Raw genomic sequence first — 18,996 nt, 5'->3', positions numbered from 1 at the left:
AGCAACGGACGCATCATCACGTGATCAAACATGGCAGCACCCACGGGATCGCCACGAAAAGGGTGGATAGCTCCCATTATATCGGTTGTTGTATTTTACTCTTGCAAATGCACTACCTAGACAACATTGAGTCGGTCAGGTGTCCCGCACTGAAAGAAAACAAACGGGGCTTGCAGCACAAGCTGTGCTGCAGAAGACTTGCTTGCATGTGGCATACAACATAAGAAGAAAAGATAATGTTCTTGCAGTTCTTTTCTAAGTAATGGTCATTGCAAACAGTACAGCACCACTTCGTTTTGGTTGGGTGTGTGCACAGCTTTTGCCTTGCTCATTTGTTACTGTTGCCGTGCCACCCCCAAACCCGAGCTTATTGTTCAACACCAAATGCAATAAGTGATGGCTGGATCAGGGTCAAATGCCTTGGAGTTTACGGGCGTTTGATATTGTATAATAAGGCACAAGTTGGCAAGAACAGACAGCTAGTGGGAATTACTGAATCTTCCAAATTAACATGAGCCAAATACAAAATAATATAGTGTAACAACTTACTAGTTGAATTTTTACCATTGACATCATAATTGCAATGTCCCAACATGTTGAAATAAACAAACACGCTAATAAATGCATGTGCGTAGCATTATTCAATATTCGAAGCTAAGTATTTGGATTCAAAAATTTCGATATTCGCCACACCCCTATTTGAATTCCACTCCGAGCAGCAGTTCACCAGCATTGGAACATGGAAGACTGTTTGAGTGGCACCTTTATGACAGACGAGTCTACCTGTGCAGAGGTGCTTGCTGTGAAAGTGGTTATGGACAGCAAGCTCCACAAATCTTTAGTCATGCACAAGGCTCAACACTGCACTCCAATGCTTCCCCAGGCACTCAGTGCAGTTTTTAAAACATCTTTGTTGTGAAAATAAGAAAAGAAATGAACCTTCATGAATTCTTATTCACTCTTTGACATTAGATTGAAATGTACAAGTTCTGGTAATGCTTTATTAGTGGATGCAGTGCTTGGGTGGCAATGTTACATAAAAGAATAGTGAGACGGAGTGGCAGGCAACTCTGTAGTTGGCCTTCTCCATTTTGGTGGTCCTGGCACTCACAGAAGCAAAATGTTAGCTACATTTCTTGCCTATATAATAGCAGAGGCCACAAGATGTCACTTTCTTCTTGGGCAGCCTATAGTTACTGTATATGCTCCAAAAAGGATCAGAGATGTGCAAAGCTCTGCTCTGTTGCATTTCACACCTGCAGGAGTTAGGCTCAGGCCAAGACAGCACCAAGCATGCCTCGTCAAGCACCACCTCATTACAAACTTCTGCAACAAACAAATGTACCACAGTTACTCGTGTAAGGCCCACACCTCCACATTGTAGTGAAAAATGCAAGGAAAAGGTTTTGCTAAGTGTCCTGCACATACTGGCATGCTGGTCAATTCCTGCAAGCCACTTGCAAGATCGCACTAGTCAGTGTCCGAAAAGTTGGTCGCCGACTGCAAATGTGTAGTTGGTCGCCAGTGGTTGCATTTATTTGCATAGCATTCTGAGCGCAGTTCCGGGCTTGTGAGTAGCCATATGCCTGCCTCGTGTAAGGCCCACATCCGGTAAAATTTTCAAAAAAGAAAGTGCAGGCTGTACACGAGTAAATGCAGTATCTTATTGTACTCGTTGAACTGTAGCGATAATGCAGAATCCTTTGCCACACAAGGTTTTGCAGCACCATCTGTCAAAGCACATGCCTGTCAGCAATACTGCAAATTAAAAAAGGAAGCCACTTATCATTGCGAGTTTGCACAAAGCAAAAGAGCACCAATAATGGGAGAAATTGTCTGAGCAGTTATAGACTGTGGCGAAGTGGCGGCCCATATTAGCATTGTAAACCTGTGTCTAAAGGAGTGTTTACACAAGGGAGAACTCAAACCTTGCCTGCAAGGGGAGCACATTGCATGATGATGTCATGCTTTTAATGGGCAACACAGCCCCATGAAGGCCCTCTCTGTGGAGGTAGAGACTTTCTTGTTTTTTCGAAAGCCGCCAACAGTTCCTCATGGGCTGGGTAGGGATATGCTCAATCTTTGGAGATGCAGTTACTCTGTGACAACATAGACCTTGCTGGTTGTGAGAGCACAAAGAGAAGGCTTGCCATAAATGCTACGGGTGATCCCCTGACTTGATCCTTGGGAAAAGTCCCAAAGTGAATATTTATTTAGTCGCGGCTTCTCTATGGTGCCTAGTTGCTTCAAGAACCACGACTGCACTTGGAAAAAGCAAGTGCGAGCCACACATGAACAGGAAACATGCATCTCTGCTTACCATTGGGAGTGTATACAGTAGTAAACCCAAGACAGGCACAACTTGCTTTTCTTCCTTTGTTTCCTTTCCCCATATGTTTAAGGATGTTGTTTACATGAACGTATAAATGAAATGTGTCCATTGCGTGAGCAACAGGAAAAAAAAGGTGAAGGTAATGCCTTAACAACCAAGATAGTACACAGCTACCCTTGAAAGAAATGTTTTACTGCAGGGCAAAAAGAGTACATGGCATGGTGTGATTAGATTTCGAAGACACCTTTATCTCAACCTAGATTTATGAAAAGCACACAGAAGGAAGGCTTTACAGAGGAAGATAAACAAAATTAGGTACAATGTCACGAACTACAAAGCACATTTAGAGCATCTTGGAGCCCTGTACATAAAAAGAAAGCTTATGGGGCCATTGACCCTTTGATGTGCCATAATCAAGATGCCATGATAGCTTCGTCGTAAGAACTACCACCTAAAGCTGTCTTACTACCGATCCCAAAACTGCAGCATGCCACCTACAACAAAACATACAAAGCAGACAAGCTTCAATTTTCTGTGACCAACAATTGCTTTCCAGCTTATAATGTTAAAACTTGCAGAAGTTGAAGGAATGTGCGCAAGAAGTACTTTGAAATGAATTGCATGTCCTGTAAAAATATGAGGAATGTACAATGCATACATCTATTGCAAGCTCATGAAACTTGCCCTTCAAGAAAAAAAGAAATGAGAAATCTGAGTCAAACTAAAATGTTTGTTCCAGCTTATACTCTATAATCAAGTAGGCACCAATGATTTAATCTTCACCTTCAATATGTTGAAAAATGGTTTCTTCGGCTTCATGAAATATAAAGCCAGCTTTCTTCGTTTGGGGTGATGTTTCCTACCAGCTCAGTGATGCGGTGGCAGGTGCGCCACAAAAGGGCGAAAGCAGGATGGCAGAGAGCGGTCTTGGGTGCAGTACAGTGCAGTGTATTTCTGTGACCTGGGTTTTCTTTTTTTTTCTTTTTTTTTTCTTCACGCGGGTCAAGTACATTGCTGGTCCACGATGAGGCATGCTACCAAAACCCTTGCACCACGGCGCTGTTGCTGCAGTTACAAAAGAGGGCCCCCCCCCCACCACGATGTGTGTGCAGTCACTCGGGAAATGAGTTGAACATGGAGAGCTCTTCAAACGATGCCGTGCCCGATTGGTCCAGCATCTGGAGCATGTCAGAGAGTTCTTGTTGCTGTGCAGGGGGCGGCGGTGGGGCTCCTCCTGCTCCAGGTGGGGGGGCTTCACCCGGTTGCCACTGGCCCCAGAGACCTGCACGAAACCAGACAATTCTCTTCATCCAGAGGCACGCATACATACAACCAGCCCTACCTGCTCAGGGAAAAAAAAAAGTGGTGTGGTTGCTATGACTCCAGCTTTTGTCCTCCTGGTGCCGTGTAAAGAGAGAGTGACTTTAACCCTTTAGCTGTTTTGTTTTATGAAGAAATTTCTTACCCAGAATACTTTTCTTTATTGCTGATTGTGAATATCCTTGTTATAAACAGCAAGTTTTTGCGGTAGAAGAATGTAACTGACTCATAGAATGAATAAAAGTAGGTTACTGAAGTTTGTTGTACACCACAGTATACCATATTTACTCGAATCTAGTGCGCACTTTCTTTCCGTTAGAATCGAGTACGACCCTAAATCTGCGTTACCATATCGCCATTGGCATTTCAAGGTGGCCGCCTCACATTCGCTTCGAGGCTAGCTAGATACCCATGTATTACCAAATAGCCTATTTCACTTTAGCCTAGCTGCCGTAGCTTTCACCATGTGCTGTAGTACATGTGCTTAGGTTAGTGCACCGTCTGTCTTCCCGGTCTTCCCGTTTTCTGCATTTGCTCTATCAGCACAGAAGTGCCGACTGCTAAGACATGCCGAATCCATCATGATGCTGCAATTAAAAGGAAAGTGATCACTTATGCGGAGACGGACAGAAATCGGGCTGCATCATGGGAGTTCAGAGTTCCCGAAGCTTGCATGCGAGATTGGCGCAAACAGGAGAAGCTTTCTACTCCGGCAGCTGCTACGTACGATGCGGCCGCGTGGCCCCGTCTTGAAAGCGATCTGCAATGAAGACTCATCTAGGTGCACTGCGCTGTGTTCTCGTCGCTTGGTGCGCGTTGATGCGGGAGTCTGCACAAAGGTCAATTTGCTCGCTCCAGCTACTGCACATCCCCACTCCACCATGCTGATAAAGAGTTTACGCGGTCATTGCGTGAGATGTGTTCATGCTTGCTTGTGCGCGCGTGACACCATGCTTGTTAATTGTGATATACTGCTATCCTTACTTTTCGTATAGCTGTCTACTAATTTGCTATCGTAATCGATGCTTCTTCACCTTTCAGGCGAAACTGCGACTTTTTTTATTTATCGCAACTTTAGTGTATTGGGAGTAAATCTTTGTTTTTCCAAATGAGAGAGACGTATTCCTGTAGGAAAGAAGGAGGTGCGTGGTACTGTAAAGGACTTTTTTTTAGGTCGCGGCAAATGGGTGCGAGTTAAAATCGAGGGCGTTTTTTTTTTTTTTTCCTTTTTTTAATCGCGGGATACGGGTGCACGTTACAATCGAGGGAGAGTTAGATTTGAGTAAATAAGGTAAATGCACCAACTAAATAGCAGTAATCAACAAAAATTGTGGAAGGAATATATAAACAAATTTCTTGTCTTTGTCACATTAGCTGTGCATGCTAAAAGTGCATTATTTGACTAAGGGAGCTCTGGCAGTGTGTGGTACAGCTCAAAACAAGGGATTACGCAATTGCGTGCCATTTCGTTTCATTGACTATTATGGTTGGGCTGGAATTCAACCTCTGAAGTGTGGGAAATGTTCCAACTTGCTCTCCCGGGTCAAGGTAATTGCCCTCATCCCCAAGAATGTGTCACCCCTATGGCCCTTGCCATATCCTGTGCTGACACAGGCAGCCAGCAGGCGACAAAGGGGAGCAGGCTGTCGTCTTCACAACTTGATGAGGGGACACAAGACTGTGCTGAACACACTGGCACTGACAACTCCATGGGAGCAACCCCAAGCAGACTTTGACTACCACAAGACCATGAGAATTGAATGACCCTTTCAGTGGGGTCCTTTCCACCGATTGTAACAGCTGTACGCAAGGGTTTAAGGTCGTCCTGGCACCTGTGTTAGGCAGAACCGCTCGAGACTAGGATAGAGCCACGACCACGTGCCGCTGAAGTGAATACTCTTTCTATTTTTTGTCATCACAATGCACGCCCTCATCGCCGTCTCCCGATTCTTGCGGTGAAGACCCATCTCATCCATTCGAGATCTTATCACTGTCAATAAAACCAGCAAAGAACAGTGGAGGCTTCGACGGAATGCTGTTCACATCAACTTTAGTCCACAATGCTCACTTTCCTCTTTGTCTTCTTTGTCCGAGGAGCTGCTGACCTATGTCACCATCACATTTGTCTTCGATTGCCGAGATTCACAGCAATCTGGCAACACTAACACATGATGAGATGAAATCACATTATCGCGACGGCTCCCTCAGAGTAACAGAAGCCAGTCTTGAAGGCTATGCTTTTATGTACAACATGCGTGGGAAGCAATTGCAGAAGCTGGAAGTAAGTTATGATTGTAATGTGTGGTTTCGTTTTCATGTGTATCTCAGCAATCAACCTGAGATAGCTCCTGCACACATTTTCTGGTTTGTGCTGACGAGTGAAAGAATTGCATGCACAATGCGCCGTCAGAAAAATCCAGGAACTACTGGTCACTGGAAGGTTCCTGCTCAAATGCTCGCACAGCTGTGAGCAGCAGGCACCACCTCGACACGACATGTACGTCGTTATGTTTCAAAGCACACAACAAAGAGCTGGCGCTGCACTTTTGGATGTCACCTGAGTGGTCACTGTTGGTGGGAGGGGCTTATAGGCAGCAATTTCAAATCGAAATTTCAGGTTGTGCCTAAAGGCAGCCCCCCATCCCCTCCCTTTTTTCTGCATATGTGTGCGAGTTCCACCATATTGGCCACTCTACTCTCAGATTCAATGTGTGAGGGTACTGGACGAACGCCAGGTGGCATAGAGTCAAAGGCACGAGACACTAGGTAACAGTGTAGAGTAGCAGGCACGGGACGGTAGGCAACGGTGTGTGGCGGGGAGGGAGAACATGGGAGGCATGTGTGTGCGGTTGGCATGCGGGGAGCGCGCGACAACGAACTGAGTGAGTGAAGTAATCAACGGAGCAAGCAATGTGCCGAGCGGCGAGATGAAACGCAGACTGCGCGTGTGTGCATGCGCCCAGGATTTCCCGATATAAAGAATGTACTTGTCATAGTTGGATGACCGTGTTATGACCCCTCTAAATCGTCGTTACCAGACTTCCATCACCCATATCATTTGAGGTTTCTTTTCAGTTGCCTCTACCTTTTCAGTTTAAACTTTGTTACGGCTAAAAGCTTACTGCATCATTGTTGGCACGGTCGTGCATGGCCTTTAAGTCATACTTTCGCTTTATTTCTGCAAATCCTGACAATAGGAGGACAAGTGCATTAGAAGCATCAGCGGCGGCTACCCCATCCGTACTTTTTCACCTCAGCACATTTAAAAAATGTTCACTGTGAACACTACGCACAGAAACAACATGTTTAAATATATACGCAGGACAAAGTTTATTATATATTTAAAGAGAAGGAGGTAGCCAACTAACAAATATTTCTAGTATGGATAACCTATGCCTAGAGAATTAATATGTTGCTGTAAGTTCACCTCGCTTCAAATTGCCTTGCGTGCTTTTTTGACCCTGAAAAAAAAAACAAAATGAACTGAAGACTTCAATGACCCCTTCGGCAGAGTTTTATCAATGGTGTGTGAAATGCATGTGAATGATATGTGTCTCAGTATTGCTTCTCTTTCCAGCAGGCAATGCCAACAACTCACACGAAAAAAAAAAAAAAAAGCTCTTCTAATAATTTGCAGCATTTATTAGGGATAGAAACCAGCACTTGCATGCAGAGGTCAGAAATACAGTCAAATCTCGGTAATTCAAACTCGAAGGGGCCCGAAAATTTGTTGGAGTTAAAAGAAGTTTGAATTAAAAGTAGGACCTGTTCTTGAGGTACTCTTGCATCATAACATGATGCACAAATGGTGCGACAACCACGAAACTGCCCGTGAAAGCCAACGCTCGCTTCCCGATAACGGCAGAAAACGAAACTTCAGGGAGCGGGCTAAGCTGGTGCCGGGCTGGTGCTGAGGTGCGTGCACGCGCAGAGACCATCGAAGGTGAGGGAGCTACGAGGGAGTTTGCAGGCAGGGCAAGGGGAGCGGAGCTGCGATGAGGTGAAGGAGAGATGCGGATTTGCTTTCCCACGAGCTTATGGATGGTGCTAATTACCTCTGCCACCTAAGCCTTAGCGCCACCTGACTGCTACGGCAGAGTTGCTGAGGCTGAACTAGGCCTCCACCGCTGCTTCCCCCTGTGCGATCGCGTGCTTCTTCCTTCATCTGCTGGCAGATTGGCGCTGTGTTTATGTTCTTCGTCCTGCATTTTCAATATCTTATGAAGATGACAGTCATTGCCACTGTTAATAATCGTGTTGGTGTGCTCCCTTCTGTTGCGGTGTTGCTGCATGCAAACGATAAGGAGAATGAGGTACTTGGTGTCACCTTTGTGTCCTTGTATTCAGGGTCCGCCTTGTTGCGCAGAATTGGATGTGGCACACTTTCTCTGACCTTTCCATTCGGACATCTCAGTTTAGACTCCTCATTGTAAAAAAAGTCGCAGTTTTGCTCAAAAGGCAAAGCAACGATTGCAATAGCAAATTAGTGGACAACTATACAAAGCAAGGATAGTAGTTTTATTGGCCACATAAACTTTAAACATAGGCATACTAATTAAATTAACAAGCATGGTGTCACGAGTGCACAAGCAAACATGAACACATCTCGCTCGATGACTGCGGAAACTTGCTGCCAAATGCTGGCGTGAGGAAACACAGCAGCCGCAGTGAGCGAAGTGACATTCATGCTGCCTACGTAGCACTTCAACGAAAAGTGAGTGCCGAGAACACACAGCATGCACAAAGCTACAAGCTGCCGATGCACCTAAACTGCCTAGACTCTGCCTCCAATGCAGATCGCTCTCAAAATACCGCTGCACGACCATGTGCAGCCAACACATGCGCTGCAGCTGGAGTAGAACCCCCACCCCCGCCCCCTGGCGCCTCGCAACGTTGAGTGCCTCGCGCATGACGGAATATGGCACGCTTCTACACTGCTCCATCTCTTTCGGGTGGGCAAGAATGAGCCACGACTGTCGGCTCCCCTCACATGCTTTCACTCGCACATACAGCGTAGGGCGTGCGGCGATAGTGTTATCGCCCTTGGACTTTATACGGAACCTCTCACGCGGCGTTGAGAGGTCTCTCCTAAGCTTTTCCTCTATAGCAAGGTCAGAGCAATGCTGGTTGGGGGCGCCGCCGCAGATTTGGTGCTGCTGAGAGAATTGTCAGAGCGCAGTACGTTAGAATAAACCGTCGCAAATGCTTGTGCATTCGAATTACCGGGTGTTTTCGCACATTGGAATACACATAACTTTGACGGGACTACAGCATAAGTTCGAATAAACTGAAGTTCGAATTAAGCATGCTCAAATTAATGAGATTCGACTGTATATATAATTCACTCAGTAACCAAAATGAGACCAAGCAGGATTCACTCAAAATCAGAATGAATAGCAGTCATGTGCAGCAGTGCTTATACTCTGACTCATAGCAGAAAAAAAAAAAAAAAAAAAAGCTGCAGTTAAGATAGAAAGGCGAAGCAGTATTAGTGATCGCAAAGTATAAGACAATTCTTCCAAGTGAACACGAAGGTTCACTTGGAAGGTCACAAGAAGTTTCTTCAAGTGCAACTGTTATGAAAGGTAATATGTACATATATGCACGTCCAACTTCTCAGCTCAAATTAAAGGAAACCTTACATGTGACACCGGTCTACCTTCTTGAATGCACTACTTGTAATGAATAGTACATCAGTCAGACAGACATTTTTCAGGATACGATTTAGTAACCACAGGTCACACACAAAATCTCTTTTGAACCTTCCCCATATCCAACCATGTCAACCTCCCGGTCTCTCTCTCGATGACCTAAAAGCGACAATATTAGAATGAGGCTTTCGCTCGCACCACAACCAGGAAATTCGTGAGTCCTACTTTATAAGTTTATTACCGCCGTCTTGGGTATTGACATACCTGCCAACCTGAAGATTTGGAGATTCGTAAAACTATCGTGGTGGGAGGAGCTGCACTTTTTTTTTTGAGGGATTTACCTTTTGTGACAAGCTTACTTGTTTTCACAACCGCAAGTGCAATCCATGTCTTGGAGAGAAGAGCGAAAACTCCACTGGGGCACAATTTATTTTTGCAATGATTTGGCTGTTGCCGACTTTGCCTGCTTCAGAAACTTCTCCGTGTAGGTTTGCTCAAAGCAAGTACCACTCTGGTACCCCTTGACCATCAGCAGACTTTTGAGTGTTTTCTTGCACAGAGATGAGCGAAACTCCATTCGAGTTTTGTTCACAGTGCTGAATATTCTCTCACATTCAGCATTGCTGTGGGGAATAGAGAGAATACCCAGCATAACCACTGAAATACTGTGGAACCTGAGCAATCCGTCGACACTTAATGCTTCCTAATTGTGACCACTGCATGTCACACCTTGGCTCATTCAATATGTTGGCTGGAACCAGATATGCTTACAAGTTGGCAAACTCGACTTCAAGTGCGTCGATTGCTTCTTCTTTTGAGTAGCCACTCTGCTGGGGTAAGATAGCAGGGAACGCTATAACAAAACGACATCCGCTGTTGAATGAAGCAGTTTCCAGAGCTTGTACTTGAGAAACTTCAGCCATCTTGAGATCGACGTCTTCTAGCGGGATTTTGTGGCGAATGTTATCTCATGCTGCTGTTAAGTACAGACGTACAGCAGAGAACTGCTCTCTCTCAGTGCAGCTCAGTGTCTCAACAACAGAGTAGGTTGTGCTGCCAATTACTATGTCTTCATCACCTTTCTGGTTCTCTGCAGCTTCATAGTCAACTTCCAGCAGTTAATGACATGCCTTGACAACACCTTGGTGCACAAATCTAGTCAGGAGATCCTCGAAAAGGTGGTTCAAGAGGCCCCTCAGTACATGAATCTGAGGAGCCTGTGCCTGAAGAAGGCAGTGTGCCTTCTCAAAACGCGGTATAACATTTTGGAGAAAAAGACAGCATGCCCTGTTTAGATCCAATGACAAAAAATAAAACGGGCACTCCTGACAGTTCACGTGGCTTGCTTCCCCAGAATCCTTGGTATGAAGTCCAGTGTTTTTTTTTTTGCTTGAGGTCCAGAATGAGCTCCTTTCCTCTTTAGCGAGAGTTCATCGCCGTCGGTGCTTTTTTTCCCGAGGCCTGCAGCCATCTTGTGAGGAAGTCTTCAGAATTTAGTATGACTCCAAAAACAAGCTCTGCTAGTTGAATTGCTTTGTTTCCTAAATAAACAATTGAGTAGTGGTTCCTCTTCAACCACTTTCCCAATGACAGCCATGTCGGCGAATGCTTCAACATCTATCTAACCTCGGCGTCATGAATATTTTGGAACACTTTAAGTCGATCTTTCCATTTCGAGCTTTTCTCCAGGTAAAAAAGAAATGTCAACCAAAACCTCATCAACCTTTACAGGAAGACATGAAGCTCCTTTTTGGGTGGCCAAGTTGATGAGATGGCACGGGCAACCAACCTCTATCAAACCCGGTAGAAACACTGTTTTTCTTGCCGATCATGACATTGGCATTATCCAAATACATAGCCAACAGGTTTCCAACAGGCAAATTCCGAAACTTCATCTCGTCCAGAACCAGATTTTCAATCTTGTGACCCGTCGCTTCCCCTTGGATTATCCAGAGGCAAAGAAGGCGGCTTTCGACTCTACTCGTTTCCTTAACGAAATATGTCGCAACAGCATGGTAAAGCTGCGTATCCCTATTGTCACTGCCATCCACAGCGATCGAAAATATTTGCTGTTTTAGGGCACCCAGCAAAGGAGTCTCCACACTGGCGGCCATTTCACGAACAATTGACGTCGTCTTTGTTCGTCCACAGGCGCAGTGTTTCGCCTCTTCGCACTTGGGGAACATCTTCCAGAAAAGCGGTTTGGCATGATCGCTGACACTCAGCGGGATGTTGTGTTCAACTAAAAACGCCATGAAGAGGCATTCTGCACGAATCACACCGAGGTCCTCGTCGCGGCGTACAAAACTTGCCAGGCTTGGCTAGCTGTCCGCGGCTCGCACATATCCCTGATGCTTTTTCGAAGCGACGTGGACCTTGATGTCAGACTTGCCGCCATGCGAGATGTTCACATCACAGGCACACGTGGTGCAGAATCCGAACTTCTTCCCTTTCTTCGATGGCATGAAGCATGAAAATTCTGCCGTGAACGATTTCAAGAACATTTGGAAGTGCTGTTCGGGCTTCGAGCCCGCCATTGCACTGCGAAGCCGCTACAGGCCAGAGCTAGTCACACAAAATGCGAGGCCAACACTGCAGTGACTGAAGCTGACTGAAGTTCAAACCCATGCGCCCGCGCGAACAGAGGCAACAGCATGGCAACAGCACGGCAACAGGTTTGCGGAGGCACTAGAGGTGCTATCGGCACTATCGAGCTTTGGATATTTATTTGTGACCTCTCCCTAGTAGACAACAGAAGTCACTACAACCTTGCAGCTGCTAATGATGATACCACGCATACGTATTGCCCTCTCGTTGCGGCGCAAGGTACCAGGGTGTAGTTTTACAACATTTTCACTTTATTTTTCGCAAATAAAATGTTTACCGTAAAATTTCAAGCGAGATTCGTAAAATCCTAAGGCTGCTGGAAATTCGTACATTTTACGGAAAATTTGGAAGAGTTGGCAGGTATGGTATTAATGAAAGCACCGGGAAACCTGCGTGCTTGCCTTCTGATCAGAACACTATCGTTATAGCCGAAAGGAAATTCCTTGTAATCTACCTGCAATGCATGCGAACGGTCTTGCTTCGTGCTGACACATCCGCATGTCCTCTGTCGTTTACTCTGTAGCTGCGATTACTGTATTACACGATTGCAAGTTGAATCGAATGTAAGTCGACCTCTCCCCATATCGCTTGTGACAGGGGGGAAAAAAGAAAAAACACAAGGGCACACCCGAGAGCGCATTCTATAAAGAAAATTTTTTAGTACCTGGCATAGTCACTGGACTACTTGTCTTCACTTGTGCCATCGTCCTCACTAGTGCTGCCATCGTGATTGCTGCTACGGTCCCACAGCACGTCGTCACCCAGCGAAATTCCGCATTTGGCACACGATTGCACCACGACATATTGTAGAACAGCTGCCCACGCCGAAAGCACCCAACCACACACAGCCATGAGAGAGGCTCTTTTGACATGTCCAGTTAGCATAAGTTCGCGGTCTTCTGCCGCTAGCCAATCGATGTACTCATGGTGGAGCAGGTCCTTAAAAGGCTTGTTCAAGCCGACATCAAGTGGCTGCAGCTGCCCCGTCAAGCTGCCAGGAATCACGAGCATATCTATATATGCTCTTTCCGCTTTCACCTTGGCTGTGAGGTGGTCTCGAAAGGAGTCCAACATGAGGAGGTTGGAAATGTGACTTACGAGGGATACCCCTGGCCTCAGGAGCCACACCAGGCGGTACCATTCGACCACCATGTCATCCGTCATGTAGCCCTTCTTATTGACTCTCACAACTACACTGCTGGGAAGCATTTCCGATGGCATTGTCTTTTGCTTGAATACAATGTACAGGCAGAGAGTTTGGTACCTTTCACCAAGCATCAGAGCATTACGGGAAATCGAAGCTTTTCATTTCACATTGTGAGAAGTTTCACCTCTCGAGCTCCCTTGACGCTCACCGTCGTGTTACTTGTCATATCGAAATAGACGGGAGCCTTATCGGCATTGCCGATCTGGACGAGCAAGTATTGCCGCGAGTCGTGCAGCTTTATGAAGTGCCTATGGAAGGCGAGTACTTTCTCCTCATATGCGGCAGGCAAATTCTGGCACACACTGGTACGCTGACGCAGAAAGTAACCAGCCGTCTTCATAAACTTCCGATATTCAAGCGCTGCTGGCTTGGAAGTTTGTCCTGGGTATTCCCCGCTTCCGAGGCGAAGACCAGGACTTATTTCATGACCATGTTGCACGTCACATGGCAGGGACCGATCACGGATTTCAGCGGCATATGCCGCAAGCTTGGCCTCCAGCTCCGGAAAGTGTCCCGACTTCAGCCCGTGGAAACCTCTTCGCTTGCCGTCACAGGTGAAACTTTTGCTTCGCTACAGTCACCACACCCACACCACCTGTTCAGAAACATCGAACTTGCAGTCTGCTGCGCAGTTATTTGTTTCTTGAGCATAAAGGATGGCATCGCTCTTGAACGCAGCTGTGAACAAGCGCCGAATGTTTAGTGGACCCGAAGCACTCATGACGACTGAGGAAGCACGGAAGTAACATGTGGCCGGCAGTCAAGTTGAATGCGTCAAACAAACAGCTACAGGGAAAGAAAAACACCTGAGGGGTGTCTGCTCTTCCATAAACTATTGATACTTCCCGCAAGCGCCGCCATTTGGAGGGTGCCACCGCAATTGGAACAGTGGCACTTACATCAACTATCGACACCCCTCATGATGCTGTGTGCGCTGTAAAACTAAATATGTGGAAAAACCCTTCCGAAAAGCAAACAAATATGTGGGAAAGCGGAATGCTACGAGCAGGGCCATAGAGCAAACATAAAATTGTAACTACGTTGTAGCACCTTTGATACCTAGTTGGTCTCGCTTTTTTTTTTTTTTTTTTTTTGTGGTGGTGCCATGTTTTGGTTTCAATTGTAAGTGTAACCCCCACTTCAGATTTTCAAATTAAAAAATATAGGCAGACTCACAATCGTGTAAATATGGTATGTCGAATGCCCCTAGCATGGCAGGTCTGTGTCGGGTCAAGTGGCGCCTTCTTATATTAGGCGATGATGGTCCCTTGAGAGTGGGGAAAGCCCTTCCTTAGGGGCGGCTCGTCGTAGCCACTCAGGTTTTTCCCCTTCGGCCATCGTAGAAAAGGACTTTTTTCTTTTATAGCAAAGCGGTTAGCATCTAGTTGGTTGGGATTTTTCGGTCTGTGCTCACCAAGTAAAAACTACAGCTGGAAAAGGGGTCTGTGTTCGAGTTTTCGCATAACAGAGTTATGTTTTCTCGTATATTCTAATTACAATCTGATGCTGTCATGTCTGCACGTTGTGTTTAAATCGTACTTTGTGAATTTTCAGACGCATTTTAGATTGAGAAACTCAATTATAGTTCAATATCGCACTTGAGCTAGGCGGAGGGCCTACAAGAATGAGGATGTATGCTGCACATCCGCACATGTGTGTGGACGCGTGACGTACGTCGCTTGTGGTGGTGGTGCTTGTGTAATGTCTCCTAATGTCGGTTGCAGCGGCGGTACTCATCTAACGTCAGCAACAGCTTCGCTGTACATCCACTTTCACAGGGTGGAATGGAGGCGGGTTCCTTTTCTTCACTTTTTTGAAGACGAGGACAGCGCTTCCTTGTCTGTGACTCATGACAGCCATCCATGTATAGTGCTCTGGCCATGTGGTACCCGCCGTATCGAGAAAAAAAAAGTGTATTTTAGCTGTTTATTTTTTACTATCTTAAAATTTTTTCGCTAACACTTTGTTTGGAGCCACACGTCCTTTCCACATGTCTATTCTTTTTCCGACACTTTGGGAACTAATGTCTTCTTAGTCTCGTTCACTCCAATGAATGCCCGCCCGGGTGCCGGTGGAAAGTTAGTAAAATAATAGTATTTTTGTTATTGTGAAACGTACGAGTATTCCTTTCATGATTATTTCTCCAAGCTCAGCATATGCTTTTAATTGAACACACACACACGGGTGGGGATCGGAAAGGTGATCGGGCCAGAGCCCCCCGGGCACACGCGCTAGGAGGCGGCACTCGTAAAGCCACCATCTTTATTATGTCACACATTTTGATGGGGGCAAAATGCAAACACACCCGTATACTTAGATTCAGGTGCACATTAAAGAAGTCCAGGTAGTCGAAATGCCTCATAATCATATCGTGGTTTTGGCACGTAAAACCCCATAATTTAGTTTTTTAATAACAATTTTTAAGAAGTCCCAGCCCATGTCCATTAGCTTATAGATCTTTAGTGTTGTGAACTGCTTTTTGCACGGCGGCAATGACCTAATACACAATGGACACTTGCAAGCACTCTCCCCTATTGCCAGTACATCTTGTCCGCAATTGTGCATTATTTCATCACCACACAGGCTGGCAGAGAGGTTGCTGCTGGATAGGACAGTACTGCTGTTAATGCAAGATTAAGTGCCACTTCACCTGGGCGTGCTGCACCACCTGGTGCAAGCTGCGTGTATGTGGGGCCTGATGGGCTCCGTGATGGACTGAGTTGGCTGCCACTGCCGCCACCACCATATCCACTGGATCCATATTGTTCCTGCAACAAAACAGCTATACGTTGGCAGGAATCCACTCAATTCCAAGCTCCAGTGCTCCACGAGCTGCCACACAAATGAAGAGGTTGAGTAGTTGTTGAACAAGTGGTGCTAACATTGGTTGGTGCTATCTACATTTAGTCTACGAGGAACACCACAGTGGAGTGGCCATGTGTCATAAACCATATTGTGGGTCACTTCTTCATCATGCTGGTGCGTTTGAAGCCCCAATTTATTCATTTTAAGCAGACAGCAATGAGGCAGGCAACTTTATCAGCACTTGCATATGCAGCAATTTGACAAGTGAATGTAGCAAGCACACAACAGGTTGGTACATTCACATCTTTTGTTGACCGTACAACTGTATTTTGTTAAATATTTATAGAAGATGTCCTTATTCCATGCTTCTATCCATGGTGTTTCAAGAAAAGCAATGTCACAGTACCAGTCCTTTTAAGTAGCACACTGATCAAGATCTTCAAGCTAAAGAACACGTAGTCTTGTCTCTTTTCAGTACTGTCTTGTGTACAACCCAGGCCCTAGATCGCACCATGACTTCACGAGGAGGGAAAACAAATTTGGAGCCACTTGATGAGCCATCGCATGGAAAGACTACAATTGTGCACACTAGAGTGAATGCATTTACAAGTTCCAATCTTCCTTGTCACCCAGAAATGATGTCTCCGATGCTTGGCTCTTAAAGGGCCCGTCACCAGGTCTGGCTGACAAGTGCAGAGCTGACAAGTTGACAAGTGCAGAGCATACAACACGCGATAATGATCGTGTCTGCAAAGTATTACATCGCTATGCATCGCAGAAAGATCTGAAATTTCAAACCAAATGCCGTTTTCCCTTCTCCTCGCGGCCGCCACGCTCCAAGTAGGAGGATGACGTACATATGCTAGTGTGCCTACACGCACGTGTTTGCGCTGTGACATTGCCCGTGGTGACATGTGTGATCTGTTGCTAGAACAGATGAATTAAAACTTGGAAAAATAATAAAACACACAAACTTAATGTCTGCAGGTTTTTGTTTTATTTCGTGCTACAGCAAGAGAGATGTACTTCAGTTTTGTCTGCTTGTTCCCACATCGTGGAATCGCGGGCGCAAACACCAAAACTATGTTATTTTCTACAGTGTTCCAGCGCACGATCATGCTATGTGATCCACTTGTGTCTGCCTCAGTATTCATGTAGCACAGACTACTACTAGTCAGGTGTCCTCGTGCACGGCACGCAAAATCGTGCACTGCACGAAACGAGACAATCGCAACAGCTTGCACATGACGCTGTCATCAGAAGTGTGCCGCACCGCAAAAAAAGCAAGGAGAGGAAACAAGAAAATGAAGGTGGGGCCCTATGACATATGCGTCACACGATCCTCGAGATCCAGTATGGGAGAATGCAGGGAAGGAATTTCACTTGCGGAGGCTGAACGAGGCAAGTGGAGAGAGCGTCTATGTTTGCAGTGAAGCTCGCCTCCTGAAATCATGGGTTCACGATGTGTACTGGAATATTTCTATCTTGGCTATTCATGAGCCGATTTTAAAAATTTTTGCAGCAGATAACTTCCCGCGTATAACCACAATTTGCTATGAGGCCTGGTGGGGGGCCCTTTAAGTACACTCGGGAGACATATTTCAAGGAAACAACCTTGTAGAGAGCACAATCGTCCAGCAACTCCAATTTGCTACAACAGCTAGTAATAAGCAAATGGAACATGGCCAAGCAATGCCAAAGACATTGGCTACTCCAGTAGCATGTATTGTAATAAACGTCACATTCACATTGCCCATAAACGGTAGTAATTTACAGTCTTCAGGAGCACAAACACCGCTTTTTCAACCTGGGCTTTTTAAGAAATATATGTATACATCAATAAGTAATACCTGCAAAACAAGGATCAGCAACTCAGGATCAAATTATTAAAAGAACCGTGTAAATTAAGCAAGAAAGTCTTTTCAGTGTCCTTGACGTACGCAAACATTCCTGCATTCTGACTTTACTGGAATGCTGCCAGCACAGCCAAGAATCAAATGCAAGATTCCATGCTCATTAGCAGAACATTATGGTCATTCAATTAATATAGCAGATGCTAAGGCCAGGGACTGCAGTACAATGGGACCTGAAGGAAACTGCAGCAGAGTTCTAGCGAATGGATGACACCTAAAGTTTATATCAAAGTGCCTACTACAACAAAAAGGAAGCCTGCACACAAGGTCATGTGCACTTAGAAGTGCTTCTTTAAATATGTCACTTCAGTCAAACACCTTTACAACAAAGTGCTTGCGACCTTCGAAATCATTCGTTATACAGGTCACTTCGCTGTAAAGGTTGCAACCACACAGCTCGTAATAGAACTGGGACAGAATTATTCCTTCGTTATACAGGTCATTTCATTACAGAGGTGTTCACTGTAGAAGCGCTTGATTTGTACACTGTCTAGGACTGTTTACAAGCGGGCTGCACAACTCAAAATGATTGAGGGCCAAAATCAACTTCTTCGAGAGCCACACAGGCTGCAGTATAAAACTTTTGCTTACGAAGGAGCAGTCTATGTTTGATGTCATCATGCACATTGTTGTCCTCAGTACATCTTGTAATGTCACATCAGTCATTGAAGACCGAAGGCAGTTCTTGTTGAGAGCCATCAAATGCTAACAGACAAATGTTTCCGAAGAAAGATGCCAGCTTCAAGGCACTGTTACTTGCGTTTTTGTAGTTGTTCTAGTCAGGGTTCATATAAAACTGGAGGAGAGGCTTCTCCCGCTGCATGTCTTTCAGCCACAGGAAATACTGTAAGTTGATGAGCACAAGGTGCAATAGTTGCAATCTTTCAGCATCGCCAAGAAAGGGTCACGAAACAAGTGGTCACTCTGCGTCTCATCTCCAAATGATGTGAAATGCTGTTGGAACTCCCCTAAAAAGTTTGGTGCTGCGAGTTTCTTCTTTTTATGTGCAAACATTTATCTTCAAATTGAAAAACATCTGATTCTAGAAATTGTTTAAAATGATGCCATTTTGCCATTTCAGTTTCTAAGTATGAAATGGACAGAAAACATTGCAGCTTTCACCATTAAAGAATGGACGAAAAGTTGCTGTATCTTCATCCA

The 18,996-nt window shown here is 45.4% G+C and overlaps 1 protein-coding gene across 4 annotated transcripts in view; it reads right to left on the bottom strand.

Moving 5' to 3' along the window:
* Positions 1–2,503: 2,503 nt before the first annotated feature.
* The window catches only part of tgo (Aryl hydrocarbon receptor nuclear translocator homolog tgo), a 43,920-nt gene continuing 27,427 nt past the window's right edge, over positions 2,504–18,996 (bottom strand). For all 4 annotated transcript variants that reach the window (XM_050169694.3, XM_055065585.2, XM_055065586.2 and 1 more), the window contains 2 exons: positions 15,768–15,885; positions 2,504–3,614 (listed from right to left, as the gene is read on the bottom strand). In XM_050169694.3, coding sequence (XP_050025651.1) covers positions 3,445–3,614; positions 15,768–15,885 — 288 coding nt within the window. In that variant the 3' untranslated portion in view covers positions 2,504–3,444. The remainder of the gene's footprint in view (positions 3,615–15,767; positions 15,886–18,996) is intronic.

This window comes from Dermacentor andersoni, chromosome 3 (assembly GCF_023375885.2).
Source record: "Dermacentor andersoni chromosome 3, qqDerAnde1_hic_scaffold, whole genome shotgun sequence".
Lineage (NCBI taxonomy): Eukaryota > Metazoa > Arthropoda > Arachnida > Ixodida > Ixodidae > Dermacentor > Dermacentor andersoni.
Note: the sequence above shows the minus strand (reverse complement) of the source record. Positions and strands in the feature narration are given on the sequence as shown.